Genomic DNA, 21,416 nt, shown 5'->3' with positions numbered 1-21,416 from the left:
ACTGTGGGTCGGAGAGAAACATATTTTCGATTCCTCTGGTATGTCTGGCACACATTGCGGAAATAGACAATAAAGTTGACTTGACTTGGAAGTGATTAGAATATGTGCAAAGAATTGGTCATACAAAAGGATGGGTAGTCCAAAGGTATAGTGAACCACTTTTTGAAGTCTTGGCCAAGTGAGTAGCGAACAAACAAGAAAGAGAGACCAATTAGAGATTCAGAGAGAGATGGATGGCACGAGGGAGCAGGCAAGAGAAGAAAAACAGCGAGATGGAGGGATGTAGCGGAGGAGAGACGACCATAGGGGACAGAGAGAGGTGACCTCAAAGATGTCACTTTGAAGGGAAGAAAGAGGGGGATAAGAAGAAGGATAGGAAGAGAGGGCTAGGGTGACACAAGCCATCTGTTAGTCTGGGCTTTGGTTCCTTATTTGTTAGGGTTGTGCATCCATGTGTTTGTGTGTTTTGCGTGACACTATAGGGCAAACACACACGCTCACACCAACTTAATGGAACCAAGCTATACATTTTCTCCCAAGGGAGTTTTGTGTTCATATAATAGAATCAAGGCAATACAGCAAACACATTAGATATTTGCAAGATTGTATGGGATGTGAGTGAGAGAATGGATTTGATCCCTACATTTCCCCCCTCTAGATGTGGCTTGTGAAGCCACTGGAGTGTACAGAATTGGGTCAGGAACGCACACTCGCTGGCAATGGGAAAATGTGTAAAAACACTGACACATGCACTCACATAAATCATCCGGGCACTAGGTTATGTGTTCAGCTGTGGGGCAAGACAGGGAAAAAGTGTGGGTGTGTGTCTGTGTGTGGCTGCCGGAGTGCAAATGAGTGAGGTGGCAGCCTGTAACGTGCGTGTACTCACAGGCTCATGTTCCTGCGCACAATTCCCTTCCTGAACCTCCCCTCCAGCCACCAAAGTAGCACAACACTTTGGCTTCTCCTCCCTCCCTCCCTCCCTCTCTCTCTCTCTCTCCTTCATCTCTCCATCTTTCTCTCTGCTCTCAGCGCACAGCGATCAATGCTGCCTTTGCACTGCTATACTCCTCCGCACGCCTCCGTCCTTTCCTGAAGTTCACCTGTGTTGCTGTTTAACACTTTAAAACATGTTGCTTTCTGAAAAGCAGACGGAAGTGAAAAATAGTCAGAGAGAGTTAAGATTAAGGGAGTTGCTTTTCAAGAGCAGAGCTTCTTCGTTTTTGTATTATTTATTAATGTTTCTTCAAATTTTAATCATTGCTTGAGAACACAACTTAAAAAATGGATTTCAGGTGGCAATGCCCAACTTTGGAGTAATATTTCCCAACTTTTACATCTAAATGGATGCTTATTTGGTACTTGGAACTTGTAGATGAAACTGTCTCATTATCCTCTGATGATTATTAATGACCTGTAACAGCAAACAGGACCATCAGCGAAAAAGAACGCTGTTTTTTGCCTCATCAGGATGCATCCTGCAGTCTCCCTTTCACTTGCTTCCAAAACAAATGCACGCACCGCCAGCATAGACCTTCCCAAAGACCTTTACGAAAGCAGGCGCTGGTGTCATAAAAAAAACACTACTGCTTTAGTCCAAAGATGGCACTCGAATCAACCAAAACTGAAAGTTCTTCTGAGCCATTTTAATATTCAGAAATGTGTATGTCATTTGAAACAAAAGTTGAAAATTACAGGAAGACAAAGCTATACTGTATGTGTATCATAACCACTTCTATGTCCTTTGCTCAGCCTTTGCAGAGCTGCAGACAGACATCCACGAACTGACCCAGGAGCTGGATGGAGCAGGGATCCCCTTCCTGGACTACCGTACCTACGCCATGAGAGTGCTCTTCCCTGGGATAGAGGACCACCCTGTGCTCAAGGAGATGGAGGTACGGGTCAGTAGAGAGCGCACCATACACATTCACACACAGAAAAAACACACAATAAATGGATGGATGAAAGTTGTTTGTTTTTTTGTTTGTTTGTGAGTGTGTGTGTGTGTGTGTGTGTGTGTTAGGTATGTTGTTAGGAATAGAAAAGATTTTAAGTAGGGTCTTTGGTGAATACTGAGCGGGGGGGGGGGGAACCAAATGCATCATTTTGCATTTTGAGTGTTAAAACAAATGTTTTTTTGTTAGAATGGAGGCCGTTTGGGAAAACAGTGTGTCTGTAAGAAAATCCATCGGAGAGACTTGTTTTAAACTGCAAGTTCTTCCTTAATTTTTTATGTATTTTTTTTCTTTTCCAACTATATCTCCATAGCTTCAAAGGCTTATTTTTTATTTTATTTTAGTTTTATCAGTAGGCAAGGCAAGGCAAGTTTATTTATATAGCACAATTCAAACACAAGGCCATTCAAAGTGCTTTACAGGGGCAAGATTATAATACATAAAACACATTAGAAGACATTTAAAAGCGAATGAGGTACTAGGGGTTGGATCAGTATCAGGGTTTAATAGGCTAAAATTCTACGTTGAAGGCCCCTCATTGAGTCCAAACATAAATGAAAAAAACAGCACTTTATCATATTTTTGACCATTAATACAATGCAAATTAGAAAAATTGAGAGATTTGACGCAGCTGAGGTAAGACAAGAATGTCAATCCTATCAGCGGTGGGCTATCTGAATATGCCCACCTAACCTATTTTGTCTTCTACAACTTTTTAAACAAGTGGTTGAGGCAGAAGATGGTTCAAGGTGAGCCCACATATTATGAAGAAGATAACTTGGGTGAAAGTAGTTCTCCTGGGCAAGTTTGATGTGATACAGCGAAGAGAAGGATCTTTCTAGGGAGGGAAGACTGAGCTCCACTAAGTCTTGGTGCGAGTGATAGATTGCCTCCACAGGAACCAAGCCTGTTTGAGGCTCCTGAAAAAAAAGCAATGTTCACACATTCAATAAAACACTCTCCCCCTCCTCCGCCGCTCCTTTCTCAAGAGGGAACACTCTATCACTACTCACGTGGACCTCAGCTGTGTGTGGACACTGTAACGCAGCATGCACACGCATACAGCCATCATTTCTCTGCATACATTATTAGACTAACACAGGGACATTGCGTGGAAATGCTCACTTGCACTCAGCTGACATGCATGTAAAGGTTGGCAGCTTGAGGGGGAACGGGTCTTTTATGACATCCAGTATCTACGCGTGCTATCAACTGTATTCCAGAGAGATGGTGTAGCGCAACATTGGATTTTCATTTGGATGGGGCCAGGCAATCACAGGCCACAGTAGTGCGCTTGCAGGCAGATCAATTTCTTATTACAGCATGAAGCTCACATTCTCACTTCAAACCTCCGTGCCTCTCTCTCAGAAGGGGGTAAGGGGGGGGGGGGGGGGGGACTGCCCACTGCTTTGAAATGAGGGAGAGAATTGGTGCAAGGAAAGGGAAGAGATGGAGGGATGACGGTTAAGAGAGAGAAATAACTGGGAAGAGAGCATTGGGACAATAATAGGAAGCAATGAAAGATATAATAAAGGGTAGTAAAACGAGTGCAAAGCTGGAAAAGCCTTGTTTAATGGATCCATTTTGAAGCTGATTTCCCCTTTATGTAGATCTGTGTGTGTGTGTGTGTGTGTGTGTGTGTGTGTGTGTGTGTGTGTGTGTGTGTGTGTGTGTGTGTGTGTGTGTGTGTGTGTGTGTGTGTGTGTGTGTGTGTGTGTGTGTGTGTGTGTGTGTGTGTGTGTGTGTGTGTGTGTGTGTGTGTGTGTGTGTGTGTGTGTGTGGCTCACGTGTGCTCTACTGCCAAGTGTATCCTTCATCTGATTTTCCTTATGTTCACACATACATAACTCATTGATTCATTTCTTCAACTTGGACTCAAAATCAATTCTTTTTCTCTGTACATCCTCCTTTTCATCCTGATCCCAACCTTACCTTACCTCACTGCTCTACCTCACTCCCCACTTCTAATATTCTGTTATGCCATACTATATATTTTTTCTTTTATTTTACCTTTACTCTTATCCCTCTGTCCACTCTTTCTGTGTTCCCCCTCTTCTCTTCCCCTGCACTCTCTTGCCTCCTTTTATTACCTTTTTCATCCCATTGTCTGCCTCCTTTACACTACTACCATCCTTTCCCCTCCATCCATGTATTTTCTCTCCCCTTTTACATTTTTGAATGCTCCTCCATTACCTCCCACCATCACTCCCACCGTCTCCCCTTCCAGGTGCCTGCTAACGTGGAGAAGTCGCTGACGCTGTTTGGCCAGTTGCTGACCAAGAAGCACTTCCTGTTGACCTTCATTCGTACTCTAGAGGCGCAGCGTTCCTTCTCCATGCGTGACCGAGGCAACGTGGCCTCCCTCATCATGACGGCACTGCAGGGGGAGATGGAGTACGCCACGGGGGTCCTCAAGCAGCTCCTGTCTGACCTCATCGACAAAAACCTGGAGAGCAAGAACCACCCCAAGCTCTTACTAAGGAGGTATGGAGAGAAAAAAGAAACAGGGTGGGGGAGGATGGTTAAAAATGGTGCTCGAACTGCAAACAAAAACATGTCGGATAGTTTCCTCACTGGGGGGGGGGTTCAAGTTTGAGGTCGCGTTCCCTCATTTATCGTACTTGTCTCTGGTTTAGGGGAGTCCTTGAAAAAAAGAAGGCACCCTACTGAAAGTGGGGCACCTTGGCCAAAGTCTTGTTGCGTGTTGTTGTTGTTGTTTCCTGTTTTTCTTGCCCTTCTGTCGTCCTGGCAATAGGGCTGCGCAATCGATCGTGAAAACAATCGCGATCTCCATTCTTACAAATATGCATTTCTAAATTATGACCATTCACTGGCTCATATTCCACAATTGAACATCACAATGCATTGACGGCGCTAATTCTGAAAAGTAAGTCAGTCAGTGAATTCCTATGTTCAAAAACGATGACACACATTTGAGCAAGAATCCTACAACCCTACCTGGTAAAACTGATGCACAAATCAAAGCCAACTCCTCAATGATGCCTAACAAAAGAAAAACTCACCACTAATGACAGAAAATTTAAGGTGCTGCTCTGTGAGAATGTCATGAGATTAGTTTTATGACTCTCTCTCTCTCTCTCTCTCTCTCTCTCTCTCTCTCTCTCTCTCTCTCTCTCTCTCTCTCTCTCTCTCTCTCTCTCTCTCTCTCTCTCGTAGCTGAAGTCATTGAGCGGCATGGCAGCGGACAGGGACTGTGGCTTTTAGAGGCCTGTGTGACGTTACCTTGTCTCTATCTCTCAACCCTGTCCCTGTCACAGAGGATTACACCCCTGAGCACACACACACACTCCCAGTGGAGCCGCAGTCAGACAGACCCCACTCTCTCTCTCTGTCTCTCTCTCTCTCACACACACACACACACACACACACACACACACACACACACACACACACACACACACACACACACACAGTGGGAGAGGTAGCAAGGGGATTGGGGAGGAGGTGTATATATAGAGAGAAGGGATTGGTAAATGGGAAAAGGGGAAGATGAGCATCGGAGGAGGGGAAGAATATGGGGGGAAGAGGATGCATGGATGGAGGGAGGGAAATGGTGATTGACAGGAAGAGAGGGCAAAATGTCTAGAGGGAGACATGGGCTGGAGGCAAATTGATGGAAGGAGAAACATATGAGGGGAGAGAGAGAGAGATAGGGGGAAAAAAGAATAGAAAGGTTGTAGGAATGTAGAAAGGTGCAATATGGTGAGAGAGGAGATGGCCAGAGGGAGGGAGAGAGAGAGAGACAGAAGAAAAAAAAATTTCTACTGTAGACGGTCGCCAAGGAATAGATACACGTATTTAAGAAGAGACACAATTAGAGAAAATGGCCTTTCTCCAAATAAATTGGAATTAGACATTAAATGATAAAATAAAAAAAAAGTTATGTTTTTTTTTCCCTTCTTCTTCTTCTTCTCTCTCTTCCTTTTCCCTCCGAGAGATATTTAATTAAAAATCTAATCAAATAAATGACTCTCAGCCAGTGTGCCTGTGTGAAGCCTTCTCCAATCCTCTCTTGGGGGGCGTACGGTCACAACACGCTCTCCCTGCTAACTACACTAGCCTCGGGAGCTGGCGTTAATAAGCTCGGCAATTATTACACACGGTTCGCCCTGTTTTGGGTCTTTTTCTTCCCCCCCCCCCCCCAATAGATAGACTTTAAATATACATATATTTTTAGTTATTAGTCACATGCACTAGTAAAGCACAGCATGACATATTTAATGGTCTGCTATTCCCCCTATGGTAGAAATAATGCTCTTAAAATTGGATACGTTTGGTCTGATTTGTACATCGTCGGCCCAGACTCAATGCATCTGCCCCTTTCCTTTCAGCAGCACGTCTTAGAACTTTTTGAACGATAGGTTGCAGGGGACTATTGTTACCCGGAATGAGACGGTGTTACAAGTCGCCCACTATCATGTCTCGACGTGCCCATCAGCGTGTTTCTTCTGTCCAGGTCTATCGGCCCTCCATTGTCCTCCATCCCTCTGTTTTCCCCCTGTTGCCTCATCTTTCATCCGCTATAATTTTTTTTGCCAACAGCAATGAAAAAAAAAAAGCCGTTCCACATACATCAAACAAAACTCCAACAGTCAAACGGCGGGGGGAGGCTTGTGGAAGCGTAGGAGTTCACCACGTCTCGTTTCCTGCTTACAGGCCCTTCGCTGGTTTTCACTAACGCACATTGGCCTAGTTTCCTAGTGTTTCCCCCCCCCCCCCCCTTTATTCTTTCACTATTCCTCAGTTGTCCATGAAAAGAAACTGGAGGAAAAAAAAAACAGAATTTCTTTGCAAAGTTGACAGGGGGAAAATATCTTCCAGTGCTGTCATTTCTCAACAGAAAACCACACATTTTCTCTTCACCTTTTTGCACCCGGTGCCTCGCTAATGACAAAAAGATTAATATGTGGCGGGCTATGTGGCCTACTTAGGCAACCCAGATACCCAGCCGAGGACCCAACTCCACAGTTAGCTTTCAAGCATCTCCCCCCCATTCATCTCTGAGAAAACAAGGAATGGATAATTAAACAGTCCTACTGTTTTGACTCTAATGTAAAAAGGGAAAGGATGGTTTGAAACGAGGGGTAAAATCTGAGAATAACGACTACGGAGAGGAAGAATTTATCTCTCCTGCTCCCCCCCACCACCACCACCACATACCCTTATACTGCCAGTCTCCCTTTCAGCTGTTCAACAAATTAGACACAATAAGTCAGTAATTACAATGCCTTTTAATTGCTCTGTTTTCATTTTCCCGGGTAGTTCACGTGTGTGTGTGTGTGTGTGTGTGTGTGTTGTCTCGAGAGCGTGCACGTGCAGAGGATCCCCTCATTACACGGCAGGTTGTGTGATTAACGAGAGAAGTTAGCGAATTATACTAATTGTTTTATTTTTAATGAAGACGAGTAGGTTCGCTCGGAGGAGGATAAAAAAAAACGTGTGTGCTGTGTGGTTGACGGGGGGGGGGGGGCACACACACAATGTTAGAAATGGAGGGCTTTGTTTTGCCAAGTTAATTTGTTTGCATGTGAGGGTGGGTTGGGGCACGGGAAAGGGCTCGGTTGTTTGAAGGCTAAACCGCGCGACGATTGATAACGCTGTTGGGTTTTCTTTGATGTGCAACGTGCGCGTCTTAAAGGCCCGTTTTCCACCCCTGTGATGAAAGTGTTGGTTCAGGCCCACAGATCGGAGCTGTTTTTTATTGGCTTTATTCTTTGACTGTCATACTTAATTTTATTTTTCTGTTCTTCCCCTCTCACCCTCTCACCCTCAACCTTCACCTCCTCCTCTCTCTCTCTCTCTCTCTGTCTGTCTGTCTGTCTGTCTGTCTGTCTGTCTGTCTGTCTGTCTGTCTGTCTGTCTGTCTGTCTGTCTGTCTGTCTGTCTGTCTGTCTGTCTCTCTCTCTCTCTCTCTTTCTTCCCCCTTTCCTTTCATCTCTCTCCCAGGACGGAGTCGGTTGCTGAGAAGATGCTCACCAACTGGTTCACCTTCCTGCTTAACAAGTTCCTCAAGGTAAAACATTTCACACACACACACACACACACACACACACACACACACACACACACACACACACACACACACATAACATGTGAAGCAATACTAATACCACTGCTGTATGAGAATAGAAAAAATGCCTCACTAAACACACTGACACACACATCCACAGCTGCAGCATTAGATAAGGCAGAGGCAGCGGGCTACCTATCCCTTACCTCTGCTTTTCATGCGCTTAAATTCTCCCTTTTTTCTGAATTGAGGAAAACTGCAGTCTGAAGCGCTGTTCACACACACAGCTGGTCCTGTTGTTGTTGTGAACGCTGTCGCACTAACCTTTGTGTCCCTCGCTGGATTCTTTTACAGCCAGGAAAGAGTGCGTGTGTGTGTGTGTGCGTGTGTGTGTGCGTGTGTGTGTGTGTGTGTGTGCGTGTTCGTGTTCATATCCCCCTTCAGAGCTTTGGGGGGCTTAGCAAAAGAGTCAGCCAGACATCTTACACAAATGCATTCTTTCATTTCTCTGTCTGTCCGTCTCTGCGTCTGTTGTGTTTTCTTCTTCTTCTTCTTCTCTTTTTTTTGAGTTCCTCTGCCTCTGATATGGAATCAGAGAGAATCACTGAGGCTTAAACTGCTAAATTCTTGTTTCTCACAAACACATTCTCTACATTCAAACATGGCTGCAGCTAATCAGTTAGCAGCGTGGTCTTAGAAGAAACCCCACTGGGAGAGGATAGGCATTCTGGTGGACACAGTGAACCAGCCAAGTCCCTGGGGGTCCCAGTCGGCATCTGTAGAGTGTGTGTTTGTTGGTGTGCATGCATGTGTGTCTTTTGGCTCTAAACGCAAAAGACTGGACAGCCAGAGCATGGGTTCATAGACAGGAGAGTGGGTTATAGCAGGGAAACTGTTGGGGGACATTTTATAACAGCTGTGTTTACCAACTTTAGACAAGACACAAACAGCAGAGAAAAGGTTGAGGGGAAATCCTTCAGAAGCGGTTATGGTTGAATTAGAGGAAGTGTTGGTGATGTCAACAAGGTTTTGAAATGAAAAAGGGAATAAAAGAGTGAGAGAAGGGTAAAAAAATGAGTCCTGGAGCAAAGAGCTGCTGTAGCTAGCACCAAGGTTACCAACCTAATTTGTTTTATCTACCGCAATTCATCAACCTCTCCTTATATTTAAAATAAACATAAAATAAAATAAAAGACCTGGGATAATTTCAAGGTTCAGCCAGGTGTGAATTAGAGATGGCTTAAGGTCAAGTAGTATTTCAAAGGGAGGAAATAGACAAAGATTTGACCTACCAAAAGGGAACAGGAGTAAGAAAAAGAAAATCCTTTTATTCATCGCCAAATTCGATGGGGTTCACTTGTCCTTCTGTGCACTGGCTTGTTTGAGAGAGTGGGGGAGTCACGTGGCTACACTGTTAATGCACCAGCAGTGCTGCATGTTAAAGGTGGAGTCAGCGATTCCGGAGAACGCTTGTTGTCAAAATCAGTGAATATCTCCTCACAATCCACTGTCCCTTACTGTGTGTAAGCTGAAAATAAATCCAGTGTTAATACACAGCCCTGGCTCTGTAAAGGGGCATATTGCTAGCTCACACAGTACGGACAAGGAGCGGATCGTGAGGTGATATTCACTGATTTGGACAACAATCTATCTCCAAAATGGCTGACTCCACCTTTAATTTGGCTTATATATCAGGTGACTGTTTCAGGAAGTGGTATGAAAATGTAATTGTGATAGTATTATTAAATGAATAAGAAGGATGCATTATCATAATAGTGGCAACAGGGACATATGAACAAAATGATGATCCGTATTGCTTCACCACACTGGTGGCGTCTGAAGGAGACTGAAGTGGCCGGTCTGAGCCGGTCTGTATGATGTTTGACAGAGAGTGCGTCAGCCTCTGTGTGCTGTGTCTTCTCTACAGGAAGCAGCCAAAGCTAGATTATCCCACAGTTCATCTGACAGCCCACCACCATGACTGACGTGTTGATGCATGAACAGTCCCAGCTGAAGAGGGGAGGGGAGGGGGGGTGGAAGGACTCACAGCACACACAGTTGCATGTTGGAAACAGGGTCGTTGAAAATATGAATCATTTTAGAAAGAGACCAAGTACATTCAGAAAGGGATTGTGTTGTGGGTAATGGGCATCCTTCGAATGATAACTACTTTATTAAAACATGGGTCCTATTTTTCGTGTTTTTTTTAGATATTATTTCCATCATGTTGCTCTCTCCAAATGAGATTTAAGAACACAGCAACGATGCTAAAATGAGTTGTTGTGAAGATCCCCAAATAGTGAATGCTAATTATGGTGACCCTTTTAAAATGAAGCGATGTCTTCTTGGGACCTTTTGTCACAGGTTGGATGTCTGTGATGTTCCCATTTCAGACTGTTTGATTTAAATAGACGTCTTTTTAAGATGTGAAATGATCCATTATGTTATTATAAAAGCCTATCCCATTCCCCAATGAGAAACACAAGAAGGTGCTGCAGAAGGCTCTGGAAATATCAATTTGAAGAAAAAAGTTTTTTTTTCCCCCTTTTTAGTCCATCAAAAAACAATAAGCAATATTTTCAAAATGATCTTCCATCTTGTGAATTATCTTACAGACCCTCAGATGTATCGAACAACCCCTTAAGGAGTCTCCAACCCCTTTTTAAACTACAGTAGTTATTTGAAGGGAATTCCTATGATGAGGTTATAAATCAACCTAATGTAAGTCTGTGAGTGTGATGGACAGTTTGAGTGATAACTTTCTTGTTCACCTTTGTCCTCTCATTCAAATAAATTAAACCTATACCCCAAGGGTTTGTTTTAAGACCTGCCCTGGCTTCTCCTGTTTCTTGCTCCGTTCTGACATTTTTATAGCGACATTGCTGCATTGCTTCGGTGAGTGCAATGTTATTATCGCAAATTGGAACAACAGTCGAAACTATAAAAAGAAAAAGAAAAACGGCTTGTAATAACCGAAATTAAACCCTTTAAAGAGCAAGCGAGAAAGTGGTACAAGCAGGCAGTGCTTAGTTGGCAGGCCGGCGGAACGAGTGAGTGAAAAAGAGGGAGGGAGAGAGAGAGAGAGACGGACGGGGCTCAACATCCCAGTGCTCATTGCCTGGTTGACAAGTCTCACACACCAAAGTGCTTCTCCAAGCGTTTTTCACCCCTCAGTCGTTAACCTTCTATTAACTCCTCCATCAATTGCCACTCACTCAAACTCACACTCTCTCTCTCTGCTTCCTCTCCGTCTTGCTCACACGCACACGCACACACACAGACACACACCCAAACACCCAAACAGATTTATAATGGGAGTTTTTCCCCATAGAAGAGACACAGGGGAGAGGCCTGAAGTGTGTGTGTGTGTGTGTGTGTGTGTGTGTGTGTGTGTGTGTGTGTGTGTGTGTGTGTGTGTGTGTGTGTGTGTGTGTGTGTGTGTGTGTGTGTGTGTGTGTGTGTGTGTGTGTGTGTGTGTGTGTGTGTGTGTGTGTGTGTGTGTGTGTGTGTGTGTGTGTGTGTGTGTGTGTGTGTGTGTGTGTGTGTGTGTGTGTTCGTGTGTGTGTGTGTGTGTGTTGTTCTTTGTCAGTTCTAAGAGCGCTGTTACCCAACACAGGCCATGGCCTCGTCCTTTAACTGCTCAGCTTGTGGTTGGCTTAAAGAAGATTAGAAAATATAATTGGAGAGTTGCTCAGCAAAGCCGTGCACTTTTTTGCTGTTCTGTGCTTTTTTTCTTCTCTTAAAGTAAAGTTTTTTGCACAGAATCTGCATTCGTAGTTTATATTCTAACAATTCGTTCTTTTCTCCCTTTTACTTCTCTTCCTATTCCCCTCTCACCTTTCACTTCTACCTTCCTCTTGGTCTCTCTCTCTCGCTCTCTCTCCCTCCCTTCTTCCTACTTCCGTTGCGTGTTTCCAGGAGTGTGCGGGTGAGCCTCTGTTCATGCTGTACTGTGCCATGAAGCAGCAAATGGAGAAGGGACCGATAGACTCCATCACCGGGGAGGCACGCTACTCCCTGAGCGAGGACAAACTCATCAGACAGCAGATTGACTACAAGACTCTGGTCAGTACACATACTAGTGGACACAGACAGTCGGCCCACACATATGACGGAGGATAGTGTAAAACAGAGGCCATACATTGTACATTGATATGCAGCCTTACTTGCTACATCAAGAACCTTTTCTCAGCTGTTGGCGACTTTGACAATCTACAGGCGCATCAATGAAAAGTTCATTTTCTTCTGTCATTTAATTCAAAAAGTGAAACTTTCATATATTCTAGATTCATCACACATAAAGTGAAATTAATATAGAATAAACATACTTTTCAGAAGGTTGACATCTCTGTGTTATAAATCCTTTTTTTGATTGGTTTCATGTAATATTCTAATATTTTGAGATACTGGATTTTTTATATTTGTTGAGCTGTAAGCCGTCATCATCCAAATTAAAACCAAAGAAATACCTGACATATATCTAGAATATATAAAACTTTTACTTTTTTTTAATGAACTTTTCCATGATATTTGCACCTGTACAACTGCACAGAGTATCATTTCAGCTTCATTACATAGACACGGCGATAGGTGAACACGAAAAGGGCCTCTAGTTCTGATAAAATGCTATTTCACCAATAATAAAGAGCTACATATGCACTGCTGAATATAGAATCTAAACTGCTGTATGAAGTGTTTGTTTGTAGGTCAGAAATGGTCTCGGGGTCATGCTTCCCCACGTCGATAGTTAACGTTTCCCAGTGTGTGCTGACTTGCTGGTCTAAATGTAACCCTTTGCTCTCTGCCCTCTGCCCCTCTGCCTGTGTAGACGCTGCACTGTGTCAACCCAGAGAATGAGAACGCTCCAGAGGTGACTGTAAAGAGTCTCAACTGTGACACAGTGACCCAGGTGAAGGAAAAGCTGCTGGACGCCGTTTACAAGGGCACACCATACTCCCAGAGACCAAAGGCCTCAGATATGGACCTGGGTAAGGACAGGGGGAACGCACGCACACACACACACACACACACACACACACACACACACACACACACACGCCCTCAGAGAATGCCCGAGCATAGGTTCACTACTACAGGGGTCCAATAGGGAATCGTTTGGAGTGCTCTCTGAAGAACTGAAGAGTCACAAGTCACTTTAATAATACACTTTACCCATTTCCATTCATTCAGTCAATATGTCTTCCTGTCTGCGACTTGAATTTTTCTTTTGAAGGAGGGAGCTTTTGTGGAGTGTATTGATGCAATCCATGTCATATTTCTTTGTGTACATATCCTTACCTGTATCTGCCTTTGTGTGTGTTTGTAGAATGGCGGCAGGGTAGGATGGCTCGCATCATCCTTCAGGACGAAGATGTCACCACTAAGATAGACAACGACTGGAAGAGACTCAACACCCTGGCTCATTACCAGGTAACCCCGCTGCCCAAGCAACAACATATATCCCATGATGCTCGCTGTTTGAGACAATCAAATTACAATCGAAACGATGTAGCAGTTGTGTTATCTCATTCTGTTTTTGGCGCAAATGCAGTACACATAAAAAAATAAATAAATTAAAGTGTTTTAGCAAAGTAGAGATTTGAGAATATATATTCCATATTGGCATAGTGACCGATTGTGTGTTTGGACTACAACCTAGTTTTAGTCCATTTTGAGCAGTGATAACTGATGTATTAAAATCCTGTTTCAGGTGACGGATGGCTCTGTGATTGCCCTGGTGCCTAAACAGAACTCTGCCTACAACATCTCCAACTCCTCCACATTCACCAAGTCTCTCAGCAGATACGGTACGAAGGAAGGTGTGTGCATGTGTGTGTGTACGTGTTTTATCTGTATGTGTGTATGTACGTACAAATGCATTCCTAACAAGATACCAGAAAAGGCAAAATGTTAATATTGCATTCAGATACAGTCTGACTTGCCCTCATTTTCTCAAATGTGATGCTGCTAAGAAGAGAACCCATCAAACACACGGGTGCTTAGAATATACATTTATTAAAAGAATAAAATGTTTACTCAATCATTGGCATTTTTTCGATTAATCTTCCCAATTCCAAGTTTTGGAGCGGCTTATGTGACAGCTGTCGGCAGCTCCTTTAATACAAGGCTATTTATTGTTGCTCACTTCTCTCTCAGTATATGACTGTCTGATCTCCGTTATGACGTTTTGGTGATAATATGGTGTCAAGCAATTAAACACATGTAAAGTAAATGAATTGAACAAGTCCAGACTGAGTACGTTTGAGACTATATATACATCAGAGGTCATAGTTGAGTCACAGCAATGAACAGCTGTGAAGTCCAATGCAGTTTTCACTAATTCATTTTTTACAATATGACTAACAGGCAAACAATCGTAAACCATCATTTCTCAACTATGTTGTGCCCAATAACTGTCTGGACTCTAGATACAGTCAGCCACATGTTATTGGTGGTGTGAAGTGCGCCTCTGTTTCTCACCTTCTTTTCATCTCTCTTTTCTATTTCCTAAATGCTTCCCGGGTGTACAGTAACTCTGTGCCTGAGCTCTGCCACCATGACCCACACACATAAATACACACTAACACCCCCCCATCACACTTACTCTATTACTGCCCCGGTCCACATTCTCTCCTGACATTTTGAACCTCTCAATCCCTTTCCTGCTTTGTCACAGAAGTGACAAGCATTCAAACTGAAAGCGTAATGCTCCGTGTCACAAAATAGGAGATCGCTGTCCAACAAAGAGGAAGAAAGGGAGGCAGGGAGAAGGAGAAAGAGTGACAGACAAATTTATTCTGGAAGTAGACGAAGCCTGTCACCTTTCAGAAATGCTTTTAACTTCACTCAGAGATTTTTTTCTCTCTGTAGCTGCCTCAGATGTCTGACTCGTGTGTGTTTTTTTTTAAATTACACGTAGTTCTCTGTGAAATAATGATTAAAAGGAAATGGATTATATTTTAAGAAACTACAGACTGGTTCCATGGCTGCTTGATATAAATCTAATCATATTATTCGATAATACCCTTCTCAACCAGAGGTCCCTGGTTCAAACCAACAGCATTGGACCTGCTGAAGAGACCTTGTGCATGGGCACTGACTGTCTGTTTAACCGAGATTTCTGTAATAAATTAGATTTCACTCCATTGTAAGCCTCTTGTAAGGGTCTTATGGCACATCCAATATTGCTTTGCGTTGTCAAAAATAACATTCACACACATCACAACAATAGGATTGCTTCAGTTCAGAGCGCACACACCCTTTGTCCTCTGAACTTCCTCTGGTCCCTTTTCTTATCTCCTTGGCTGCTCAAATGAAAGAAAACACAAACTAATATTACCAAACACATGTTTAACGTGTGTGTGTGTGTGTGTGTGTGTGTGTGTGTGTGTGTGTGTGTGTGTGTGTGTGTGTGTGTGTGTGTGTGTGTGTGTGTGTGTGTGTGTGTGTGTGTGCGCGCGCGTGCGTGTTCTTTCTCGATGTTATTTTTGGCCCTTTTATACTGAGCTCTCCTCCATGTTGTTTTCACAGAGAGCATGCTGAGGACAGCCAGCAGTCCAGACAGCCTGCGCTCCAGGACCCCTATGATCACCCCCGACCTGGAGAGCGGCACCAAGCTGTGGCACCTGGTCAAGAACCACGACCACTCAGACCAGAGGGAGGGCGACAGGGGCAGCAAGATGGTCTCTGAGATCTACCTCACCAGGCTGCTGGCCACCAAGGTACACATGGACACATACACACACATATACATAGTCACTCATTCAGTCAGTCAGTCACTCACATACTCACATAAATACATACTCACACACACACACACACATTTACATACACACATACAGACACACACTCACATACACACACACACACACACATTTACATACACACTCACACACGCACACACACACACACACATTTACATACACACGCAATGCACGCGCACACACACACACACACACCTATAGCCCAAAAAAACCCTGCCCACCACATGCTTGTCATGTAGCCCCCACTCCCAGCAGCAGCCTCTACCCCCTGACCTTTGTTTGGTGTTGGACTCAGAGCTCATTAACATTCTTCATAACCTTTTGCACATGTGCACAGGATTGAGAATGTGTGTGTGTCTTAATTAGGAGGTTGACCTTTGACTACTGAGTTGTTTGGTTGGTGTTACTGGGCCCTCTGTCGGTGGCCTTGGGGCTTTCAGGGGCCCGGGCCTTTGGTCTGTGATCATTACTCACCAACAGTAGGGCTGCCTTGTGTCTACACTACACTAAGTTGACAGCTTTTCCCTTACGTCATTCTGCCACACTTTGTATACAGAATACACAGCTGTTTTATCCCAAATCTACTTGCACAAGTGTTCACGCATCAACAAGAAAAGCGTCAACCCACAGACACAGTCGGTACATTCTGCTAACCTATGTTTTTGTTCTCATTTGCAAGAGCTAACTATCATGGTGATTCAGCTCACTCTGGTTCCTCCCCCCCACCCCATGTCTCCCTTATTAGCTCTAGATTTCCATTGTTCGGAAAGTGCACGGTTAGCGGCATCGGTGCTGTTTTGATTGGGAAATGCAAGCCAGAGGAAGACGATGTGGGGGGGGGGGGGGGGACTTTAGAGCACTGCAATTTTCTTTTTTTTGTTCTTTCTTATTACAGCCCCCACAGCTTTGTGTGTTTTGGAAGCTGATTGGTGAAAGTGTGAACGAATACAACAACAAAAAAAACTGCAGAATCATCTTCTGGCTGTTTTTTAAATACGGTTTTGTCAAACGTGGCTTGCAGAGTATACTCGCAGATGGAGAAAGGCGGGGGGAAAAAAAACAGGCTTCAATTTGCTTGGGGGGGAAATATCAAAATCGTTTCAACTTCAGAGGAATTTGTGTGTGAGGGATTCAGAATCGCCCGAGTTGTCTGATGTGGTAAAGAAAACATTGCAGAACAGCCTCAGGCCGAAAAAGAAAATCCTGATTTGGGCAAGCATCCTAAATACTGTAAAGAACACAGAGCATGCAGCACCATCACACACTGTTAGATAGTTGGAGAACTGAAAGCAAAGCACTGTCATTCTCTCTCTCACACCTGCTGTTGAAAGCCGTATGCAATATGCAAGCAGAGGCTGAGGCTCTGTGGTGTTATTACTCATGTGTGTGTGGTCTGCCTTTATATTGCTTATTATTGCATATTAGTTATATAAATGTGCATAAGACTTACTGTGTACCTTAATGTCCTTTCCTATACAACCTTGTGTACGCAAAACACACGCACAATTTTTGAAGATATTACTGGTAGATGGTTCAGCATGTTTTAAAATTGAATCATAAAAGGGAAATCAAATCGTTACACTCCTTCTATAGGCACACACCAGGAAATGTCCAATGGTATTTTTTTGCAAACTAACTAAGCCAGTGTTGTTTTTTTGTCCTGCTCAGGGTACGCTCCAGAAGTTTGTGGACGACCTGTTTGAGACCATCTTCAGCACAGCACACAGAGGGAGCGCCCTGCCTCTGGCCATCAAGTACATGTTTGACTTCCTGGACGAGCAGGCGGACAAACACTCCATCTCAGACTCCGACGTACGGCACACTTGGAAGAGCAACTGGTGAGTTTGTCTGTGTGTGTGTGTGCGTGTGTGTGTGTTAGACGACATCACCGGGAGCATTTGGTATAGCTGCTTCGTGTCTCATTATGTGCTGAAGAAATAAAATTGCTGTATGGAAAAAGTTTAGTCTATAAGAAAACAAATAAGCAATTGTTTACTAGTGATAGCGCAGCATAATGCACAGTGTTCCTCTTTGTCTTGCCTCAGGTACTTTATCACTCAGACTTAAGTTCAGCCACAGTGTTAGTTGCAATGCTCTTTTTGCACTTTGCACAGTTTGTCAAGTCTTACTAAACGTGAAAACTTTCTTCCCTCTCTCGCCTCAATAATTGCCAGTCTTCCTCTGCGGTTCTGGGTGAATGTGATCAAGAACCCCCAGTTTGTCTTTGACATCCATAAGAACAGCATCACAGACGCCTGCCTGTCTGTGGTGGCGCAGACCTTCATGGACTCCTGTTCAACATCGGAGCATAAGCTAGGCAAGGACTCGCCTTCCAACAAGCTGCTCTACGCTAAAGACATCCCCAACTATAAGAACTGGGTAGAGAGGTAAGCAAGCTAGCAATTGTAAAATTTGTGTTGTCTTAAATTATTTTTTTGAATCAAGTTTTGTCAAGATCTAAACTGTCCTTGTTGTTCTCTCCAGGTACTACTCTGACATCTCCAGGATGCCAGTCATCAGTGACCAGGACATGAGTGCCTACCTGGCAGAGCAGTCGCGCCTGCACGCCAACCAGTTCAACAGCATGTCGGCCCTACACGAGATCTACTCCTACATAGTCAAGTACAAGGATGAGGTGAGCTGTCAGCCCAATCGCAAGGCTAGATCTATAGATGTTGTCCTTTTTAACCAGGCAAAGAAAAGACGGCTTATCCTGAAAAGACCGACTAGCGGCTGGATCCATGCAATGGCAGAAAGAACCTAGAATATTCTTAGAACAGGCTTTAAATCCTAGTTGGCCCTGCTTCCTAAATTAATGCAAACTCAAAAAATCCTCCATGTTTACCTGACGTTTTGATATATTCAATATAATGAAATTCAAACGTGTAATTTCATACCACTTTTGTTCACTTTTAAAAGTTTCCTTAATATGTTCCGGCCAGCCATTTGAGACTATTACATTATTTTAACTGTGTCATAACTGTAACTTAACTGTATATTTTAGTTATGTACATGCCCGTTGGGTTTGTTAGTGTCCTCTTGACAGCATTGTTTGGGTAAGAATCGACTCCATGTTTTGAAAAAGAAGCACATTATATCATTGCCTGACCCCTTCCCTCGTTGCGTCTCTAGATCCTGTCGGCGTTGGAGCGTGACGAGCAGGCGAGGAGACAGAGACTGAGGAGCAAGCTGGAGCAGGTCATCGACACAATGGCCCTTAGCAGCTGAGGAGAGTCCACACCTCCTTCTTTTCCTCCTTCTCTCCACTCCTCTCCATCCATCTCTCTCTCCCTCGCTCCTCTCACCCAAACAAACAAAAAAAAACTCCAACCTCCATACTACACTACGACTGGCGAACTGCAAAGACGGACTTAAAGCAGTACACTGCAAAATGGGTGGGGGTTCGGCAGAGATGGGCGGGCCTGTGTACGCTTACATGTGTATGTGTGTGTTTGTGTGTGCAGCCACCCGTACAAGTGTGTGTGTGTGTGTGTGTGCGCTGGTGTTCCCCATGTGGCAGACTGTTTGGGGACACCGGGGACATTTTCGACACACGTGGATACATGGAGAAACGTATTGTCAACTGACAGCATTTGATTATCGTGGATGTTGGTGTTTGTCGTTTGCTTGATTTTGATTTCAGGAGTATTTTGTCGCCGATGATGCGGAATAGAAACTATGAAAAGTCTGAAAAAGGAACTCCATATATGGACATCGTTAGCAGGATGGACCAATCTGTGAGGAACCAATGGAGAGAGGCTCTTGAGGGGTCATGTGACTCCAACGGGTGTCACAGTTTTAGAGGACGGTTTATTCTTCTTTTTTTTTCTCTCTTTTTTGTATAAATGTAATCAACTGCCCACTCTCTGATCTCTCGCCACTTGTATTACTGCTGAATTTGCACAATTTACAGAAACGTTACAAAGGAAGCCGATATAGATATTATATATAAATACAGCTACGTTTTTAACAGAAGATTAAGGAGACATTTTTTTTCGAGTTGTTTTTCCTTTTCATTTTAAACACAATAAAAAACACAATAAAACATGATTTGATATTTCAAGTACAAAAGACTAAAAAAACGACGTAGACAAAACAAAAAAAAACAACGAAAAAGAAACAAAAAAGTCGTACTGTGCCATGTTTTCTTTGAATGTTGTTTAGTGCAAAGACATTTTGTTAGATGGAATGTGCTACCATATGATTTTTTTTAAATATGACTTTTAAACATGCCTAGTGACTGAATAGAATTGTTCGAGAAATGACCCATCATAGAAATCCGTGTTGAAAAAAAAAGTCGGGATGTTGTCCCGCCCTCCTCGAGCTAGGACAGTTCATGGTGTCATGGTGATAACATGAAGTTGCTGTTGTTTTTCTAACTCAATCAGTGCAATCTTTTTTTTTTGGTTTCAGAAAACCAAATATATACTCACAGGATTGTTGTTTTTATCATGGCCACGTTGCGTTGGTGTCACAGAAGTGGCGGTTCACTTGGATCATGGTAAAGTGACTGAACAATGAAGTAGCTACATTGCACTAGCTGAAATATGTTGTCCCTTTTTTTTTTTTTGCCCCAATGCCTCGCAGCCACCATATCAAACCGTTAGGATCCTGACTTTGTGATATCCATCCCTTGAAGGGTCATTGATTTTTCCGTAACAGTCCTGTTAAGAGAGAAGCCAAACGATTCGTGCTCTCAGACGCTGTTTACAGGGGCGAACAATGAGGTCAGGTAGAGCTTTAGCCGAGCCCTTCAGTGGTGAAACAAAAAGTGGGAAAAGCTGTTTTTAGCCTAAAGCCACTTTCGTTTTTCATTTTCGCAATGTTAATACCCAAATAAAGGGGCAAGGAAAAGATATAGTGAGTGCTTCTCTCCACCTCTAAACTATGTATTTGAGAAGAGAGTTAAGCTTTTTATCAATGGATGGGGGTGTGGGTTTTAGAAAGATATAGAGGCGAGACACCTCTGTTCATTAGCTACATAAGGCTGAGTAATCCCCTCCCCTTAGCCTGCAGCTCATGTTTCAAAACTAGCCTATTGCCATGTGTGGCTTAAGCTTTTTATTATTATTACCGCTCTCTTAAGAGGATTTCTTTGTTTCTTTTTTTTTAAGTCTTGAAGTCAGGGTTTTTGACTTTGTGATGAGAAATAATGTTTTACGATTTTTTTTTTTTTTGCTTGCCGAAAAACCAAACTGTGGTCTGTACAATGTTTTTGTCAATGTTTTCATTTGTAAATTGTATACTTTCTCATGATGAACAAAAGCTGTTTGCCATTATTTTGTAATCAGGTTTTTTTTTTGTGTGTTTTGTGTTTTTTTTTTTTTTTTTTTTCAACATGTAAATTGTAAATTTTTACGGTACACGGAAGACAAAATTTCACTTTGGTTCGCCTGAAGTTGAAGTACTTGACCGAACTCTAGGTTTAATTTTTCCTGATCTCTCGAAGGATCGAAAATGAAACCGTTGCATCAGATGAGCATCTGTGTCTTTGTGGTGGAAATGTGACTTGCTGCTTTTAACTCTTGTACCTTGTTTTTTCTATCAAACATTAGGGCTGTCATTTTATGCTGATCATAAATGCTGTCGCTGTCTATTTTTACGCCAGATTCCTTAAAACAAAACAAAAAAAAACATTAACAATCGTTTCTCACATCCAACAATAGT

At 43.3% G+C, this 21,416-nt stretch overlaps 1 protein-coding gene across 1 annotated transcript in view; it reads left to right on the top strand.

The window, feature by feature from the left end:
- The window catches only part of plxna1b (plexin A1b), a 198,523-nt gene extending 179,445 nt beyond the window's left edge, over nt 1-19,078 (top strand). The window contains exons 21-32 of the mRNA XM_080025401.1: nt 1,753-1,901; nt 4,183-4,439; nt 7,923-7,989; nt 11,905-12,051; nt 12,815-12,974; nt 13,313-13,416; nt 13,697-13,805; nt 15,517-15,707; nt 17,418-17,587; nt 17,924-18,136; nt 18,234-18,384; nt 18,882-19,078. Coding sequence (XP_079881527.1) covers nt 1,753-1,901; nt 4,183-4,439; nt 7,923-7,989; nt 11,905-12,051; nt 12,815-12,974; nt 13,313-13,416; nt 13,697-13,805; nt 15,517-15,707; nt 17,418-17,587; nt 17,924-18,136; nt 18,234-18,384; nt 18,882-18,977 — 1,814 coding nt within the window. The 3' untranslated portion in view covers nt 18,978-19,078. The remainder of the gene's footprint in view (nt 1-1,752; nt 1,902-4,182; nt 4,440-7,922; nt 7,990-11,904; nt 12,052-12,814; nt 12,975-13,312; nt 13,417-13,696; nt 13,806-15,516; nt 15,708-17,417; nt 17,588-17,923; nt 18,137-18,233; nt 18,385-18,881) is intronic.
- The last annotated feature ends 2,338 nt before the right edge of the window (nt 19,079-21,416 follow it).

The sequence above is a fragment of the Ammodytes marinus genome, assembly GCF_949987685.1.
Source record: "Ammodytes marinus genome assembly, chromosome: 4".
Lineage (NCBI taxonomy): Eukaryota > Metazoa > Chordata > Actinopteri > Uranoscopiformes > Ammodytidae > Ammodytes > Ammodytes marinus.
Note: the sequence above shows the minus strand (reverse complement) of the source record. Positions and strands in the feature narration are given on the sequence as shown.